The sequence below is a fragment of the Leptopilina boulardi genome, unplaced genomic scaffold (assembly GCF_019393585.1).
Source record: "Leptopilina boulardi isolate dan_hultmark-lab unplaced genomic scaffold, ZJU_Lbou_2.1 LbouV2_384, whole genome shotgun sequence".
Lineage (NCBI taxonomy): Eukaryota > Metazoa > Arthropoda > Insecta > Hymenoptera > Figitidae > Leptopilina > Leptopilina boulardi.
This window is the reverse complement of record NW_026137956.1, coordinates 2,510,185-2,530,690: the sequence shown is the minus strand read 5'-3', so window position 1 is coordinate 2,530,690 and position 20,506 is coordinate 2,510,185. Positions and strand designations below refer to the sequence as shown.

Below are 20,506 nucleotides of genomic sequence, written 5' to 3'. Positions count from 1 at the left end.
TCTCACGTGGAATGTCTTATATATAATTATTTTTAATAAAAACTCTCTTAAGGCCAGGTCCAAGTGAGGCAGCGCCATCTACATTGAAACTAAAATTTTGGAAAATTTTCAACAGCCTTTTCTTGAAAACAAGAATGTAAAATGCTTTTTCCTTTATGGATAATTCATTATTGGCAAGATATACACCAGCTAAAACTTTTTTTTAGTTAAAATAATAAAAAAAATTTCATGTCGATAAATTAAATATGAGCACTTTTTTCACAAGAACTGTAACAGTACTTTCTCAGAAATTACAATCAAAAATGCAATTTCCATTTGGAAAATTAATAAACGCTAAAAAATACACGACCTAAGATTTACCAATCACGAAAATAACAAAAAAAAAAATTTTTTAACATAATATATTTTACTCATTATGACAGCCGTTTGGCAGGTTATATATGTCACCAGACGTTTCGCAGTTTTGCCGAAAGGAGGAGATTGGCGCTGTTGCTAACCACCTGAAATACATAATCTACCAAAAGGCTGTCACAATCAGTAAAGCAGTATCAATATGTTAAATATTTAATAAAATTTTTTTTTGTTATTTTCGTGATTGGTAAATCTTAGGTCGTGTATTTTTTAGCGTTTATTAATTTTCCAAATGGAAATTGCATTTTTGATTGTAATTTCTGAGAAAGTACTGTTACAGTTTTTGTGAAAAAAGTGCTCATATTTAATTTATTGACATGAAATTTTTTTTATTATTTTAACTAAAAAAAAGTTTTAGCTGGTGTATATCTTGCCAATAATCAATTATCCATAAAGGAAAGAGCATTTTACATTCTTGTTTTCAAGAAAAGGCTGTTGAAAATTTTCCAAAATTTTAGTATCAATGTAGATGGCGCTGCCTCACTTGGACCTGGCCTTAACCCCTAGTAGAAAAATCGTTTGTGGGCCCAAAACGGTCCAAAAAAAAGTTTCCAAAAAAATATCATATTATCGTATTAAAAGTTTTTGGGGTCGCTGAATCCAAATTTAAGGTCAGATTTAAAAAATTCAAAATGGCGGACCCAATATGGCGGAAAAATTTAAAATTGATTCGATTCATTTAAATTTCGGTACTTGGGGGTTTTTTGGGTTGCTGAATCCAAATTTTTTTGGTCAAATTTGGATTCAGCGACCACAAAACCCCCGAAAACCAAATTTTGAACGAATCGAATCAATTTTAACTTTTTCCGCCATATTGGGTCCGCTATTTTGAATTTTTTTTTAAATCTGACCTTAAATTTGGATTTAGCGTCCCCGAAAACCATAGTATATGCATTGTCACTCAAATTGAATTATGTTTAGTATTTTTTTTCTAATCTGGACATATATGTCTAAAATCACAAAGGTGGCACGACTTTTTTTGGGGTTAAAAAGGGGTAAAAACTGTCAAGTGGTTAAAATGTATAAAAAATTTATTTTATTTATTTTACAAAATTTATTTATGCAACAAATTGTAGCGTCAAAAAAAAATTATTAAAAGTAGTGGAGGGTGAAATTTTGACATTTTAAGTAACACTATTCTTGTGAAATACAAAGGTATAACTATATGACAAAACTATATAATATCCTTTAACTAGAGGTTTTTGAAGCATTTTTCATGTAACTTTTACTAAAAAAAAAGTTTCTTCAAAAAAAAATATTTTTAACTTATTTTTTTTCTAAATTCTTATTTTTCATTTTTAAATCCTTTTTTGTCTCATTAAATTTTTGTTTTGTTTTTTACGCTAGTAAGCTGAGATTTTTTCCCAATAAATTATGTAAATATAGAAATGGAACAACAATACATCAACCGTTTCTATTCTTTCGTTTCATCTATTTGTGGAATTGAACATTGCTTTTGCCAAGTCTTCTCCACATCTTCTCTTTCTAGAGAACATAATGCATATTTCGCAAATAGAGAATAAGTTTCTTTTGGTTCTTCAAAAATGGGTTCACTTTTTTCACTCGGTATTAATGGTTCATCACGACAAGTTAGATTATTTCTATCTTTAATTTTGATATAATTTTTAAGTTTTTCGAAATTTGGACCACATATCAAAGGATTACCACTGAGAGTTATGCTTTTGAGACTTTTTAAATATCCAAAAATCAGTAAATACTTGTTTCTTACATTACGAATATTGTTATTTTTAAGTTCTAAAATCTGAAAAAAAGGTATAATTGCATTATACTGTTGTTGATTTTTTTATCAAATTCAGAAACAATATAAATAAAGAAATAAATAAATATTAAATATACCTCAAGATTTTCAAATAAATGAATACCATTGAGACTTTTAATTTTATTTCCAGAAAGATTTAATTTTGTAATTGTTTTTTGTTCAGCTTTACTAAATTCTGATGGAATATATTCTAAATTATTATTTTCTAATTCTATTTCAGTAGCGAAACTAGTTATAATTCCAAGACCTTCTGGAAATTTTGTATAATTATTGTTAGGACAATTTATTATTGTTAGCTGTCTTTCAAGAAAATATTTTGGAGTACATGATACATTATTATCATTAAAAGTTTTAACAGTTATCTGACACGATAAATGATCACTGCTTAAATCAGATAATTTTTCACCCTTAAGTTCTTCTGGTCCAGTGCATATTAAATTTGTTGTATCAATATTTAAATGTTGATAGATTTTCTTATCTAAATTTCCCTTTATGTACTGTAAAAGTCTGTCATTTAAACAATCACAATTAATAGGATTATCTCTTGCATTTATGTGCATTCTATATGGTGTTTCAAATTCTAATGACGTTAGGGAATATAAATTAATTCCCTTCATCATATTGTTGGACAAGTTGATGTAAAAATCTGATTTCATCTTTAAATGATGTTGTGTTACCTAGAAAAGACATTTAATTAATATTGATTAAAAGTTTTGATGAAATCTTGTCTTATAACTACAAATCGAATATACTTTTTTAATATTTCAGGAAATTCCTGTTGAAATCAAAATGGATTTACGCAAATTGTATACCCAAATATGACAAATATGTTTAAAATTGTATACTTTCAATTATTGATCTTAAAAACGTTTATTTTTATCAAATTGAAAAATAAAGTTAATCAAAAAATGAATTATTTTAATCTTTTATAGGTATTAATTTAATCTAAATTGCTATTTGAATACTGATAATTTACTGTGCGGTTAAATTAGAATTTTTTAAATAAAAAGTTGAATAAAGAAAAATTTTGTATAAAATTAAAAAATCAATGGAATAAAAATTTTTATTACCGATTTTTATGGTAAATTCATGCGAACCAATTTTTTATTTCAAAATGCAAATTCATATCATTCTAAAACGAAAAATAGCTTTTGATAACTTAACTGTAATAAAAAAAAAAAACAACACGTGACAAATTATCCGCTAACTTACTGCAAAATGAGGCAATAGATTGTGAGAAAGTTGTAAAGACGTTAATTTCATTTCGGATAATTCAATCCAATCGTCATAAAAATTTTGAATATTATTGTATGCAAGATTTAATTCTATTAGATTATTACATGATGCAAATATTGAATTGTTTTTCAAAAATTTGTCTTTTTCCGTTTCTTTTATACTTAAAAGATCATTAAGTTTATTTTTTGCAAGACTTATTTGTTTTAATTCGAACAAATTCGTAAATGCATTTTCATGAATTGTAGATATTAAATTTTCATTTGCATTAAATATTTCCAATTTGTGTAGCTTGCTTAACAATAATCTAAATGGAATAAAAATATTTAATTTGGTATTACCAACTCTTATTATTGTTATTATTATTATTAGTATTATTTTATTATACTACACTGTAAACTTGATGGTATCATTTTGGAATGCAACGTTTTGATTCGATATAAGGTATCAAATTGATCCAAATATTTGAATCATTTTCAAGAAATGATCCAGAATATGGGATCATTTTTTGATACCTGAATTGGTATCAAAGTATAACTTTCATGGCTGGCATGCTCTTATTGACAAGTTTATTAATTAACTAGCGATGTATTCCTCGCTCGCTCGGTTAAAATTGTACTTATTGTTGTTTACTTATTGTAGTTTATGTATATTACATATATTTATAATTTATGTTTTAAATTGATAACTTATTAATATTGTATAAAATTTATCATAAAATTGAAAAAAGATGTTACATAAAAATAGTTTGTAAGACTTTCTAAAAGTATATATGCAAAGTATTTTGATTTATTTGAAAATAATTGAAAATAGATTTTTCAAGGACGGTGTCGAGGTCACGGGGTCGGTGTCGTTTTTCGAAATTTGTTAACTTAATATAATAGAAGATGTTTCGTTTTAAATTAAGAAATGTTAAAATTATTAAGTTAAAAACATTTGATTTTAATGACACTTAAAATTAGACACAATATTATAGGTTACTAACTAAAAATTGAAAAAACAACAATAAATAATAAAAAATAATAATAAAAAATTGAAAAAATCAAAAAATTCTTAAAAAATTGCAAAATAACCCTTTTTCGGGATAAAATTGCAAAATAACCCTTTTTCGGGTTAAAATTGAAAAATAACCCTTTTTCGGGTTAAAATTGAAAAAAGATGTTACATAAAAATAGTTTGTAAGATTTTCTAAAAGCATAAATGCAAAGTATTTTGATTTATTTGAAAATAATTGAAAATAGATTTTTCAAGGACGGTGTCGAGGTCACGGGGTCGGTGTCGTTTTTCGAAATTTGTTAACTTAATATAATAGAAGATTTATTCACAAAACTGAATATTCAGATATTAAAAATACTTTTATTATGAATTTTAAGAAAGAGAGAAGCGAAAACTTATAAATTGCGAGCTATTAAATAAGAAAAAATTTATTTCGAAATAAAATGAAATACACTCTACCTTTATTTATGTTTATCACATAATATTTAAGTTAAGTTCATAATCACAACACTTGAAAATTTTTAATTATTTTTGTGGTTCAAATAATTATCAATAATTTATTTATTATAAATGAACAAAATTTAAGTAATGCACGCTTGATAAATATTTTTAATGCGTTGTCAATTAATGCAATTAATAATTTCCTATTACACAATATCATAATCGACATATATAACATTTGTAAACAAACAGGGTTGGGAAACAAGAGCTCAAAATATATTCGTCCAAAGCGAATTTCAATCCTACCCAATTCTGCTTTGGACGAATATATTTTGAGCTCTTGTTTCCCAACCCTGTTTGTTTACAAATGTCATATATGTCGATTATGATATTGTGTAATAGGAAATTATTAATTGCATTAATTGACAACGCATTAGAAATATTTATCAAGCGTGCATTACTTAAATTTTGTTCATTTATAATAAATAAATTATTGATAATTATTTGGACCATAAAAATAATTAAAAATTTTCAAGTGTTGTGATTGTGAATTTAACTTAAATCTTATGTGATAAACATAAATAAAGGTTAGTGTATTTCATTTTATTTCGAAATAAATTTTTTCTTATTTAATTGCTCGCAATTTATAAGTTTTCGCTTCTCTCTTTCTTAAAATTCATAATAAAAGTATTTTTAATATCTGAATATTCAGTGCTGTGAATAAATTAATTAATAAACTTGTCAATAAGAGCATGCCAGCCATGAAAGTTATACTTTGATACCAATTCAGGTATCAAAAAATGATCCCATATTCTGGATCATTTCTTGAAAATGATTCAAATATTTGGATCAATTTGCTACCTTATATCGAATCAAAACGTTGCATGAGTTGATCTTAATTCTTGTATCAATTTGATACACACAAGAAAACTGTGTAGAGAATTCTATATGATAATTTTGAATATTGCAAAAGAAAAATATTAATAATATAGAAATTACTCTGATATTGTTGTGATTTTATTATTTTGAAGATTCAAATTCTTGAGATCTTGTAAATGTTGAAAAATTTTATCATCAAGTATTTCAATTTCATTATCACTGAGATCAAGATTAGTTAGTTCAAATAAATAATCGAATGTTTCAGGATGAATATATTTTAATTTATTCTTCGATAAATCCAATTTTGACAATATTTTTAAATTATGAAATGCATTTGGAGTAATAGTTTGAACAAAACAATTTTTTATCGTCAAATATACAATATTAGGAACTTTGTGTAAAATTTTCTCAGATACTTCTGTTAAATTATTATAATCCATAATAATCAATCCACTCAGCATAAATAATTCTGCAGATGTATTATCAATGAGAATATTATTTAGTTGAATATTATTTGATAAAGTAATTGTATTGACATATTGAACAGAAGTTAGTTCTTTAATTTTTTCTAAATCTGTATTTTTATCAATAACACAATTCTCTAGAACGAGTGTTGTTAAATATATGTGTAGAAAACGAAAGTCAAAATGAAAATTTTTTAAATTTGATAATTTTATACATTTTATTACAGTTTCAAAAGGACCAATAACAATGTTGAATTCTTCATAATTATTGTATTCACTATTATTATTTGTGTGATAAAGACATATGTATTCAATTGCTGAATTATCAAGATCAAAACAAGTGCAGTTTTTTACATTATTTTCGAGACATTGGAATGATGTAATCATTTTTAGTGTCAGAAATAATGAGATCAGTTTCAAAAAACTCTTCATTGTATTTTATTGATTTCTCTATTTTGATTTTGATTTTAGAATTTAGATTTTTTTGTAGCTGAAATAATATAGAAAAAAAAGTGTAATAAAAATGTTTGGAAAATATTTTTTTATATGAATATACATTAATTTTATAAAAAGTATATTGAATAATTTTTCTTTTAGTATAACATGTTAATTTTTATTTATTATATTTGTCAATTAAAAATTTATAAACTTAAATTCGTGTACTTACTTGATTTTATTTTGAAACGTAATAAAATTATTTTTATAAGACGCCACAGTGTATAACAATAACTAGAAAAAAATAGTCGAATGATTTGAAAATATCTACAATTCCTTTAGTTTGTATACTCAACTGATTAAAATTTATATCTTATTGTACCACGTTATGCCTATGAATAAAAAGTTATAGATTATATAGTAATAATTCGTAAAGCGGAATATTTCCATTTTTTTTTTTAGATAAAATTTAATATGTATTCAGTCGTAGAAATTGTATATTTTCCCCCACAGCACCGAAACTTTCTTAAATATTTCCTAAAGATTTAATTGAAATGTTCGGAATATTTAATTGCAATGTTACAAAATTTTCACTAAACATTGCAATTAAATATTCCGAACATTTCAAATAAATCTTTAGGAAATCTTTAGGAAAATTTCGGTGCTGTGGTGTTTCTTTGTTAGGTTAGGTCACTTAAACAAGTTCCTAACCTAAAAGTTTTGTTTATTTACTTTCATAAATAGTACAAAAATAATAAGTAATAAAGTTTTTTTTTAAGTGTAATTCCCAACAGAAATTTTAGCAGGAATTTCCTCAAGAGTTTTTAGTGGTCAATTCTTGGTAATTTTTTCACGATGGTGTAAAGAAATATAAAAATTATATCAAATGTCAATTTGCCAATACAAACTTTTTTTTTTTATTCAATATTCAAAATTATCGAGAATTTTAGTAAAATTTTCAACACATAAAAATATAATAATTTTAGTTTGTCTTAAAAAATAAAACATTAAGTGTATTGTAAATTAGAACGGTTGCTATGGAAATGATTACTATAGTAACGGTTGTCATGGTAACGGTTGCTATGGAAACGGTTGCCATAGTAACGGTTGCTATGGTAACTATTACCATGGAAACCATACGAGTGTACAACGGACAGACGGAATATTGCTTCAAATTATCTCTATAGTTTGTAGTACATAAAAAAAAAGTTTTAAAATTTCAGAATAAGATTATTTTTCTTCTTAAAAGTCGATTTAAGTGGTTCTAATGACAAGTTAGATTATTTCTATCTTCAATTTTTACAATATTTTTAATTTGGTTGAAATTTGGTCCACATTTCAAAGGATTACCACTTAGAGTAACGCGTTCTAATTTTTCTAATGAATTCAAAATCTTTATGTCATTATTACTTATGTCTTGTATTTCATTATTATTAAGTTTTAAAATCTGAAAAAAATAATATATATATCAGTAAATTACATTGATGACAATTATTCACAATATTTATACAAATCATTATTAATTAAAATCTTCTACCTTAAGATTCATATACGCATTAATACCAAAGAGATTTTTAATTTTATTTCCCGAAAGTATTAATTTCGTAACAAATTTTACTTCCTCACTACTAAATTGGGGAATAAGTTCTAAATTATTATTTTCAAAATCCAATTCATTATCAAAAGTAATAATAATTCCAAGATTATTTGGAACCATTGTAAAACCAATATTAGAACAATTGATTACAGTTTGCTTTAATAGAATAAAAAAATTTCTATGGCACAATTGTTTTTCATTGTTGTCTGATTTCAATTTTACTTCACACGATAAATTATCACTGCTTAGTGTTGACAATATTTTATCCTTATGTTCATTTGGTCCATTGCATTTTAAATTATTTGTATTTATATCTAAATGATTATAAATTTTTCTTTCCATTTGACCCTTTATGTAATGTAAAAGATTGTCATTTAAACAATCACAAATAATAGGATTATCCCTTGCGTCTATATACATTTTAAAGGGTGTTTCATATTTTAGTGTTGATAAGAAAAATAAATTAATTGATCTTATTTGATTGCTTTTTAAGTCAATGTGAAAATTTGATTTCATTGTAAAATTATGATTTAACTGAAAAAGAAATTTAATTTAATTATCATATAAGTTAACGAAATTTTGGTCTAATTCAGAATCAAGAAGCAGACTAATATACTTTTTTGAAGCATTTTGAATCTGAAATCAACCTCAGAATTGACCCAGTGCTTCAGTTTTTTTAGGGTTTCGTGGCCCAGACCTGAAAGTTACCGTAGCAACCGTTACAATGCAATCGTTGCTAAGGATTTTTTTCCTTAACAACGGTTGCTAAGGACTTTTTTCCTGAGCCTGCTTCTCTCATATTTTTTGAGATATTCTAACCTAAAAGTGCAAAAAAGGTTTTTTTGATCATATTTGAGGGCATGTAACATCAAAGGATAATTTTTTTTCAAAAAAGTCGTTACAGCATCTGAAAGTAGAATTCTTACCCTTTGAAATGCATTTTGAAAGGTTACAAAATCTTTATTTGGCTCTAAGTTATCGTCATTTGAATTTTTTGAAGCATTATCTGATACACGAATATTGAAACATTCAACACTTAGAAAATTCAAATGACGATAACTTAGGGCCAAATAAAGATTTTGTAAATTTTCAAAATGCATTTTCAAGGGTAAGAATTCTACTTTCAGATGCTGTAACGACTTTTTTGAAAAAGAAATTATCTCTTGATGTTACATACCCTTAAGTATGATCAAAAAATGCCTTTTTTGCATTTTTAGGTTAGAATATCTCGAAAACCTGACGAGTTGGTTCAATTCTGAGATCAGATTCGGATTCAAAATGCTGAGGAAAAGTACATAGTGTGCTTCTTAGTTCTAAAATAGGCAAAAATTTTACACTTTTTCCTTTAGAAAAAAATTAGTATTTAATAATAACTTACTCTAAAATTAGTGATCTGATTATGTGAAAGTTTTAAAGAAATTAATTTCTTTTCGGATAAATCAATCCAATCATCATAAAACGTTTGAATATTATTGAAGGAGAGATCTAATTCCTTTAGATTAAAACATGAAGAAAATAGTGAATAGTTTTTTCTAGATCCCATTATTACTGATACAAATCTACTATTTCTATATGAAAGATGAGCAATATTATTTGTTGCAAGATTTATTTTTTCTAATTTCGACGATTCTGCAAATGCATTTATATGAATTGTATCTATTAAATTATCAGCTGCATTAAATACTTCCAAATTGTATAGTTGATTTAACAGAAATCTAAATGGTACAAAAATATATACTTAATTATAATATAATAAAAATAATAATTGCTGAAAAAATTAAATATTTAATATAAAAATTACTGTGATATTGTTGTAAGTTTATTATTTTGAAGATTCAAATTTTTGAGTTGTTGTAAATTTTGAAAAATGTTATTATCAATAATTTCCAGTTGATTTCCACTGAGATCAAGATCAGTTAGTGTTGTTAATCTGTTGAATGTTTCAGGATAAATATCCTTTAATTTATTCTCCGATAAATCTAATTTTAATAATTTTTTTAATTCACTAAATGCATTTGGAGTAATTTTTTGAACAAAACATTTTTTTATCGTGAGATAAAAAATATTTTTAACCTTGTGAAATAGTCTCATATTTATTTCTTCTAAATTATTATTATTCTCGATATTTAATCCAAGCAGTGAATTTAATTCATCAGATGGATTTTCAATGAGAATATCATTTAATTGAAAATTATTAATTAAATTCATTTTGCCAATATACGGTGCTGCTGTTAATTCTCTAATCTTTTGTAAATCTGTATATTTATTAACAATGCAATTTTCGAGAACAAGAGCTGATACATCTATTAATAATGAACGAAAATTGTAATGAAAATTTGTTAAACTTGCTGAATTTATACATTTTATGACAGTTTCAAAAGTTCCAATTGAAATTTCAAATTGTTTAGGATTGTTTCTATTTTTTAAATTTGTTGGATCAATACATGTGTATTGAATTATTGCATTATCAAGTTGGTAACAATTGCAATTTTTTATTTCATATTCGAAGCAATCAAATGATGCAATCATTTTTAGTGTCAGAAACAATGAGATTAGTTTCAAAAAATTCTTCATTATATTTTATTGATTTTTATTGTTATTTTAGTTTTATAGCTAAAAACAAGAGAGAAGAGAAAGTGATATTATAATTTGTATAACATAAAAATTGATAAAATTTAATTCACGAACTTACTTGGTTATATTTTTGAATCAATTAAATTTTTTTTTAAGGCACAAAGTATCAGAAGTGCTGTTAAATAATATATATGAAAAATAGTCAAATGATTTTTAAAATATATGAAATTTCTTTAGTTTGTAGACACAAGTGAATACATTTATATCTTAATATTACAATACATTATGTTTATAAGTAAATAGATTGGTTTTATATAAAAATTTATTTTTATAAAATATACTACGTATTAAGTCTTGTACAATTTTTTAATGATTAAAATATTTGATAGAATATTTTATATTATATTTCTTTGTTATTTAGTTAAGAATTATTAACTAAATTAATGCTTTTAATCTAGGCTCAGACTTTCTCTAACGGATGACCTAAAATTTTCAAAAAGAAATTCATTTTCAATGTTAAATCTTTTTTTTTTTTTTTTTTGTTTCTTCTGCAATCAAAATAAATTTCTGAAAATATTAGACAAAAAAAAATTTTTTTTAAACGTTATAAACACAATTGAAATCTAGAATAAAAAAAAATGTTACATATTTCATTAGGAAACAAAAGTCATATAATCGAAATTCATCAAACTTGATGACTCTAAACATTTAATGGTAATTTACAAAGTTGTAATAGAAATTTCTAATCGTCTAGAATTGTTCCAATTTTCAATGTCTGAGGAATCATTACATAAGAATTGAATCATTTGTATTATTCAATTCGTTACAAGTACAGTGTTTTTTTTTACATCATTTCCCTGACAAATGTATGATGCAATAATTTTTACTATCAAAAAGAATAAGATCAGTCTCAAAAAATTTTCTAATTGTATTTTAATGATATATCTGTATTATGATTTTAGTTTAAAAAGCTGAAATAACAAGAGTAATAGCTGATTAAAAATCTGATATTAGATTTTGAAAATTCAAAATGGCGGATGCAATATGGAGGGACGCATGATTATGATCTAAAAATCATTAGTTAGAATTTTCATTCTATGGAATTTCATTTGTCATAATCATATTTTTGAGCTGAACTTACCCATCTCTTATTCCCTTTTCCCTCTCAAAACTTTTCTCACATCAGTCTTACCTTTTAAATCTGTTTAATCCTCTACGATTTCTCTACCCTTACGGTCAGTATTTGTTATCAATCATTAATCGAATTTATACAACCATTTCACCACTGGCGAAAAATCTTCCAATCTCAACTGCAATTTCAATATTTGGATTAAATATTAATTCATCCAAATCGAAATTAATTGGATTAAAATTAGGTATTTTATACATGCCAAAGAAGATAAAAATTTAGGTCTAACACTTGACAGAAGTGGGCAAAAGCAAAGCATGTGTCTAAGGCTTTTAAATTCAGCTCCACATTTACAACCAGGAGGAATGTTCCACTTCATCCTTTCGAAGTGATCGTCCATGCAGATGTTGGAAGTTCTCAGCCTGGTGACCAAGTTTATGTATTTCCTGAATGTATCGATGCCACCAAACCGAGGTCTTTTAGTCTTGTAGCCCACTCTCAGATAGTATTTATTACGGGACTTGGAAATATCGGCATAAGGCCAAGAAGTTAACGCCTTCCACGCATCAAAGTTCTTTTCGAAAATCTGTAGTAGATCGCGAGAAGGAACACCGGAGAAGTTACCGAATGGAAACTCCAAAGTTTCCTTAGCCAGTTTATCTGCCTTTTCATTACCCTTAATGCCCGAGTGGGAAGCCACTAAGAGGAACCGAACCTGTCCACCTCCTTCCAATATGCAAACAATCATTTTAACAATGTTTCTAATGAACGGATGAAGGTGAGAGGAGAAAAGTCTATTCTTAAGTTCACACAGAGACCTTTTAGAGTCAGTAATAATAAGAGTATTCTGCCGTGCGAAATAAAAACTTAGTTAAGTCATATTTTGTTCGAACGGAGAAAATGACGAAAAACTATTTGTATTTAAAAACCTAATGTAATATAAATAATTATTTAATCTAACTTCACTTCCTAGGTAATTTGATAGAGTTCTTTTTAATTCTGAAGTCAAAAGTTAATTATTTAAAAAAATTATATTAAATAATTGACTTACGTTTTATTTTTTTAAAAGCAAAACTTGGTTAACTCGAGTTACGTAGTGCTTTTCGAAAAGGTAGGCGAGAGCGAGCCTTCGTTCAGAAGTAAGAACTTAGTTAACTCAAGCTAAATGCATGGGATTCCGAATTCACCCGACGAAAATCCGAACTTTAACGAAGTTGACTTACGCTTGCTCCCATCGAAATGCAGTGTCCGGCTCATGCCACTTTTCGAAAGAGAAAACACTCAAGTCGAGTTAACTAAGTTTTTATTTCGTATCTTATGCTCGATCTCAACGCTTCCTACGATTTTTGGACTACTCAACTCGAGTTAACTGAGTTTTTATCAAGTATTCTTTCATTTTCTGGGTTTTTGTAGATTTTTAATAACTATTTTTTGCAATAAATAATTAAAATAAACAATTTTTAATAACATAATCAGACGCAGTTTTTTCTTTCGAATCCATTGATACCAAAAACTAGGTCCGTCAAACCAGCACCTCCACAATTAAAATTTAGAAATCGGACTACACTAGATTTTTGGGCTTTTTTAGGGCTATTTTTGGGCCCTATTAAGAAATTTTGGGCTCTTTAAATTTTTCCAAAAATTTAATTTTTATGTGGAGCTGCCCACTTCCGTCAAGCTAGCACCTCCACTATGTAAAAACTTAAAATTAAAAAAAATCAAATACACTATATTTTTGGGCTTTTTTTGGGCTCTTCAAAAAAAATATTCCCGATTTATAAAACTCACCCCTTCATCAAAAACCAACCCCTTTAATATCAGCAATTTACATTTTCAAGGTTTCCAATTAATAAATTCATCGGATTATTTTAAACCTCATTACTCGGGGGGTTTTCGAGGACGCTGATTACGAATCTGCATTCCTTTTTCAAAAATTCAAAATGGCGGATCCAATATGGCGGACGAATTTTAAAAAAATTCATCGGATTCGTTTAAACCTCGTTAGTCGGGGGTTTTCGAGGTCGCTGATTACGAATCTGCAGTCCGTTTTCAAAAATTTAAAATAACGGACGAATTTTAAAACAGCCATCCCGATTTTTGGGCTCTACCCCTAAAGCCAAAAACCACCCCTAAACTTCAAAACATGTGTAAAATTTGAGCTATTTACGCTTTTTCAATTTATTTCTTCTTCTAACTGATCCCACTATTTTTGGGCTCCTCAAAAACAGCCATCCCGATTTTTGCGCTCTACCCTTAAAGCCAAAAACCACCCCTAAACTTCAAAACATGTGTAAAATTTGAGCTATTTACGCTTCTTCATTTTATTTCTTCTTCTAACTGATCCCAATATTTTTGGGCTCCTCAAAAACAGCCATCCCGATTTTTGGGCTCTACCCCTAAAGCCAAAAACCACCCCTAAACTTCAAAAAAAGTGTAAAATTTGAGCTATTTACGCTTTTTCATTTTTTTTCTTCTTCTAACTGATCCCAATATTTTTGGGCTCCTCAAAAACAGCCATCCCGATTTTTGGGCTCAGACCCTAAACCCAAAAACCACCCCTAAACTTTAAAACATGTGTAAAAACATGTGAGCTATTCACGCTATTTTATTTTTTTTATCAAAGTTTATCGCGAGCTTGACATTGGAAAAGTCCTTAGTTCACGTTATTTTATTTTTTTTATTAAGAAATAAAATAAAATAGCGTGAATAGCTCAAATTTTACACATGTTTTGAAGTTTAGGGGTGGTTTTTGGGTTAAGGGGTAGAGCCCAAAAATCGGGATGGCTGTTTTTGAGCAGCCCAAAAATGTTGGAATCAGTTAGCAGAAGATATAATAAAAAATATCGTAAATGGCTCAAAATATACACATGTTTTGAAGTTTAGGGGTGGTTTTTGGCTTTAGGGGTAGAGCCCAAAAATCGGGATGGCTGTTTTTGAGTAGCCCAAAAATATTGGGATCTGTTAGAAGAAGAAATAAAATGAAGAAGCGTAAATAGCTCAAATTTTGCACATGTTTTGAAGTTTAGGGGTGGTTTTTGGCTTTAGGGGTAGAGCCCAAAAATCGGGATGGCTGTTTTTGAGGAGCCCAAAAATATTGGGATCAGTTAGAAGAAGAAATAAAATGAAAAAGCGTAAATAGCTCAAAATATACACTTGTTTTGAAGTTTAGGGGTGGTTTTTGGGTTAAAGGGTAGAGCCCAAAAATCGGGAGGGCTGTTTTTGAGGAGCCCAAAAATATTGGGATCAGTTAGAAGAAGAAATAAAATGAAGAAGCGTAAATGGCTCAAATTTTACACTTTTTTTGAAGTTTAGGGGTGGTTTTTGGCTTTAGGGGTAGAGCCCAAAAATCGGGATGGCTGTTTTAAAATTCGTCCGTTATTTTAAATTTTTGAAAACGGACTGCAGATTCGTAATCAGCGACCTCGAAAACCCCCGACTAACGAGGTTTAAACGAATCCGATGAATTTTTTTAAAATTCGTCCGCCATATTGGATCCGCCATTTTGAATTTTTGAAAAAGGAATGCAGATTCGTAATCAGCGACCTCGAAAACCCCCCGAGTAATGAGGTTTAAAATAATCCGATGAATTTATTAATTGGAAACCTTGAAAATGTAAATTGCTGATATTAAAGGGGTTGGTTTTTGATGAAGGGGTGAGTTTTATAAATCGGGAATATTTTTTTTGAAGAGCCCAAAAAAAGCCCAAAAATATAGTGTATTTGATTTTTTTTAATTTTAAGTTTTTACATAGTGGAGGTGCTAGCTTGACGGAAGTGGGCAGCTCCACATAAAAATTAAATTTTTGGAAAAATTTAAAGAGCCCAAAATTTCTTAATAGGGCCCAAAAATAGCTCTAAAAAAGTCCAAAAATCTAGTGTAGTCAGTTTTCTAAATTTCAATTGTGGAGGTTCTGGTTTGACGGACCTCCAAAAACTCATTTTTGTCAAAAATATGACTTAACTAAGTTTTTACATCGTACGGCAGTATTGCGTCTTGAACCTCATTAATTTGCAATATACAGCAACAAATCATCAGCGATTAATTTATTTTAAGTTAGTTAAAAAAAATTGTGAAAAATAAAAAAGAAAAATTGAGTATTTTTACTTAAAAATTCATGAGCTAATTTATTCTTTTTTATCGAATTAGTTGTATCAAAAAACTTAGAAAATTACTAAGAATATGTCAAACTAATACATTAAAATATAAAAAATATTCAAAAGCTATACACATTCAATTAAATTGAATTCGAATAAATGCTCGGGTCTGCTGGACCCATAGTGACAGTTAATCACTGTTAAGTTAAGTTAAGGGTTAAGGGGTTAGGGGTTAAGGGTTAAGTTGTTTGACACCACTAAAGTAATAAATTCACGAAAGTACAGCAAAATTCCATTCAATCAGAAAAATTAGTCTGAATTGAGGTAGAATGCACCAATATATTACATAAGTAAAAATTCTACTAATTCAGATTTAGAGAGTAAATTGTTTTAATAAACATTTTCCCATAGAACGTAAATGCCCTTGAAAGGGAAAACTGTTTCGATAATATATATATATATATATATATATATATATATATATATATATATATATATATGTGAGTGGCAAGTAACGTTATTCGGTGGCAAAGGAAGTATATATATATATATTGAGGTAAAAGTTGTCCCAAGTATTAACGATCATGCACGATTGCGCACACATTTCTGCAAGTTTCGAAATTACGTCTTTCATACGTATATGTGTTGCGCTGGCATATGGGCGCACTCTGAAATGTTAAATAATATGTTGTGTGGTGCCCATTCTATAATAATTTACTCCCAATGGCCCTGTAATTAATCCTATTTACTTTTAACCAATAAGTTTAAAAACATTCTCAACGCGCTTTTGTGTGTTTTTTTTAAATGCCTCTGAATATATATATATATCTATGTAATAGTTTTTACCCCATTAGAATAATTGTTGTACTTTCAAATATATATTTGTATTTTTTTAATTTGCTACAGTTTTACATATATATATGTATATATATATATATATTCATTATATAGTAGTGTCAATGTTTTTTTAAAAAAATATTTATCTTGTTTGTACAATATGTAGACACTTGTCAATTTTTATGTTTAACTTGCATATACAAGTTATATATAATTATTACAAATTGTTTAGTTCTGAAAAATTGTTTATTGCTGTTTATTTAGGCAAATAAGTAAGATAAAATTAGTTAAACGAAGAAGTGTTATTTTAAGTATTTTCATTTTTTTTTTATTAGCATTTTTTGTTTGTTCAATATTATCATAATTAGCATTTTTTTGATTGTTATACATTATTATTATGATTAGAATTTTTTTTCTTATAATTATCATAATTATTGGATTTTTTTTTATTTACAATTAGCATTTTTTTTATCTATTACAATTATTATAAATTATTCTAAATAATATAATAATAATAATTATTATTATTATTTATTTTTTCTTTGGATTTTATTACCTAGAATTAAAAATAGGTTTAGAATAAGTAATTTATTTTGTATTTTCAAAATATGTTATTTTACTTCCTAAAGTTGAAACAGGACATTTTAAGCTCTAGTGTTAAAATTAGTTATTTTAATCCCTAGAGTTGAAAGTCTTGATCATAGGGAGAAAAATGACACACTTTTCTTAATCACAGAATAAACTTTCACGTCTCCAATTTTTATGTAATAAAATTTTTATTAAAATATTACGAATTTATTAATATTATTTTAAATCAGTAAATAATTATTTTATTTTAAGTACAATTTTTAAATTTCGCGCTATTATGCATATTTTTGTGTTACATTGTTGGCACTTGTAATATTGTCGATTCACAAGATTTCTAACATAAAAATTCTTTTATTTAATGCATTATTTAATTGTTACTTATTATTATTTACTTAATCTAATTTAATTTATTTAATATATAAAAAAAATTATATTAGGTAAAAAAAAAGTATAAATTTTTGCACTTTTTCATTATTATCACATTTGAATATAAAATATGTTTACAATAAGTTTTAAGTTTTGTTGATGATTTTCCTAGAAAGCAGACTAGCTCTTCACTTTTTAAAGAATTAATTAAAACTGCGTTTAAAAGCAAAAGAAATTATTTCCTTCACATATATATAATCATAACTAATAGTTCCTGGATTATAGAAATGTGTTTAGATTTTAGTAACTTGGAGCTAGTAAATAATAATTAAATCTTAGATGTTAGATATAGTGTCTTTTTTTTACCGTTTAGTGCACTACATAAGAGTATTATAACTATTGTATTGTCAATGACGTAAATAAAGGCTCCATTCACCGTGCAGGTGTTATATACTAATCTCTAAAGAAAATAATTGCGTACATATAGAAAAACAATAGTCAGCCAGTAGCATATATATATATTTTATTCTTTCTAATTTTTCAGATTCTTTTTAATTCATTGTATATATTCATTTTAATATCACTCAAATGTAAATTTTTTAATTTCTTTCATTTTCATATAATACTGTCAGAGTGAAAAATAAGATCATTATATGTATATATATATTAAAGAAAGATAATTGAAATATTTAAATAGTTTTTTTTTTGTTTTTATTTAAAGGAATTACCATCTAATCGGGAAATCAAATTTTGTTAATTTGTACATTTCCGATTATAATATTAATTAAACTCATCAAAATGGAAAGCTTCTAATTAAATTCAATATTAATTGTATTTCTAAAGTTTTTATTCATAATGTGATTGTAATTTTTATCATTTTATGTTTGTCATTGTTTTTTCTTTTATATAATTTTCTAAAATTTATTTTATCTTTCTCTGCTTTTTGGTAAAATAACAGAATACAGCTTTAGGAAATTCATTTATATATATAAGTTACGAAAATAAGGGGCGTACGATTATCCCATAAAAATCATTAATAATTAGAATTATCATTTTCAACAATTTTATTAGATATAATTATTTTTTAAACAAATTTTCATTTTTCGAATTAACATTTGTTAGAATTTCTTTTTTAAAGAATTTATAATTAATAGAATTTTTATTTGTTAGAATTTATAAAACGCTATTTTTAAAACGCTGAGAAATATATAATAATAGTAATAATAATAATAATAAAAATATATATTTTTTTTTTAATTTCTCCGTATATAAACAAAGTTTAATTATAAATAAAAGTTAAATGCAAATTTAGAAATGTAAGCACAATTTTCCTGTCTATCAGATTTTTTATTTCCTAAAAACCGCCGCCTGTGAATATTAATAATTTACGCGAGTATGTATGTGTATATATATATTGTATATTGCGGGAGAAATGAATTTTCACGTGAAAGCAAAATAAATAGTTAAATTTCAAGCCAAGATATTTAGATTGCGACGCACGGCGATCTTTCAATCAGATTTTATCGTTCCTCTTTGCGCGAAGGAAACGGTGTGTAATTATGAATTCTCTGTGGTAACTTATACAGAAATAATTACACACTTTTGTGAAATTGTCACAAATTTCTAAAACGCCTTTAAATTTCTATATATATATATTTTTTTGAATTTATATTATATGGTTCTTCAAAAAGAGGGCATAAGTTACTTTAAAAAAAAAAAAAAAATTTCTCTCTCCTGTGTCCTTAAAAATCAAATAATATTAAAACGAAAATAATTTAAAATATATTATATATATATGCAAAATCACGGTCATGGAAGATACTGTCTAATTGAAAACGATATCTTCTCATAAGATACGCGATTTGAAAAGAGAGAGCGCTGATTTTTATCTGTTACCATAAAATTCATTGTAGCCTCTCATCCAGAAGGAGGAAACAGTTAAATACAAAATCCATCTAAAATCAATTACATGGAATAAAATATCTAACGGTTTTTATTTTTATTTATTTTTTTTTTTTTTATAAATAAATACACTGATGTTTCATTTTCTGTATAGATTTATATTTTTAAACGATTTTCGAATAATATTTTAAAGAAGAGAATAAAATATAAAGTCAAAATAGGTGAAATATAGGTTCAAAGTAGGTCCCATGTAGGTTCAAAGTATATTAAATCTGGTTTTAATTTAGGTTTAATGTAGATTCAACATAGATGCAAACTAGTTTTAATATAGGATCATAATAGGTCAAATATAGGTTCAGAGTAAGTCCAATGTAGGATTAAAGTAGGTTCAATATAGGCTTAATGTAGGTTTAATGTAAATTTAACATAAATAGAAAATAGGGTCAAAGTAGGCACAATTTGTGTTTAATATAGGTTCAATGTAGATTCAACTTAGATGCAAACTAGTTTTAATATAGGATCATAATAGGTCAAATGTAGGTTCAAAGTAAGTCCAATGTAATATTAAAAGAATGTCCAATGTAGGCTCAATCTGAGTTTAATGTATGGTTAAATGTAAATTTAACATAAATACAAAATAGGGTCAATGTAGGGTTAAAGTTGGTTCGAAGTAGGTCTAACTTGTTTCAAAGTTGATCCTGTATACATTCAAAAAAGGTCTTATCTAGGTTTAATGTAGGTTTAATGTAGAGGAACACAAAAACGAAAAGTAGGATTAAT

General features: G+C 26.3%; 3 protein-coding genes across 4 annotated transcripts in view; 1 reads left to right on the top strand and 2 right to left on the bottom strand.

Annotated features, from left to right (window-relative positions):
• LOC127288385 (angiopoietin-4) overlaps positions 1-20,506 on the top strand; it is a 232,495-nt gene that overhangs the window by 24,200 nt on the left and 187,789 nt on the right. The window lies entirely within an intron of this gene.
• On the bottom strand, positions 1,461-7,023 carry LOC127288387 (protein toll-like). Its single transcript, XM_051315800.1, has 5 exons — positions 6,872-7,023; positions 5,861-6,694; positions 3,404-3,731; positions 2,269-2,868; positions 1,461-2,173 (listed from the first exon to the last, which is right to left on the bottom strand). The coding sequence occupies exons 2-5, from the start codon at positions 6,634-6,636 to the stop codon at positions 1,826-1,828; spliced, it is 2,052 nt and encodes a 683-aa protein (XP_051171757.1). The 5' UTR covers positions 6,637-6,694; positions 6,872-7,023; the 3' UTR covers positions 1,461-1,825.
• LOC127288389 (protein toll-like) lies at positions 7,347-11,009 on the bottom strand. Its single transcript, XM_051315802.1, has 5 exons — positions 10,929-11,009; positions 10,038-10,849; positions 9,615-9,951; positions 8,177-8,770; positions 7,347-8,086 (listed from the first exon to the last, which is right to left on the bottom strand). Exons 2-5 carry the CDS (start codon positions 10,808-10,810, stop codon positions 7,904-7,906), a joined length of 1,887 nt encoding a protein of 628 aa, XP_051171759.1. The 5' UTR covers positions 10,811-10,849; positions 10,929-11,009; the 3' UTR covers positions 7,347-7,903.

Coding starts and splice junctions, on each gene's coding strand:
- LOC127288389 (XM_051315802.1), bottom strand. CDS start 10,810: ATGAAGAATTTTTTGAAACTAATCTCATTGTTTCTGACACTAAAAATG. Junction 8,771..9,614: donor ATCAGATCACTAATTTTAGA/GTAAGTTATTAT, acceptor TTTCTTTTTCAG/TTAAATCATAATTTTACAAT. Junction 8,087..8,176: donor ATGCGTATATGAATCTTAAG/GTAGAAGATTTT, acceptor TATTTTTTTCAG/ATTTTAAAACTTAATAATAA.
- LOC127288387 (XM_051315800.1), bottom strand. CDS start 6,636: ATGAAGAGTTTTTTGAAACTGATCTCATTATTTCTGACACTAAAAATG. Junction 3,732..5,860: donor AAAATCACAACAATATCAGA/GTAATTTCTATA, acceptor TATTCCATTTAG/ATTATTGTTAAGCAAGCTAC. Junction 2,174..2,268: donor ATTTATTTGAAAATCTTGAG/GTATATTTAATA, acceptor CCTTTTTTTCAG/ATTTTAGAACTTAAAAATAA.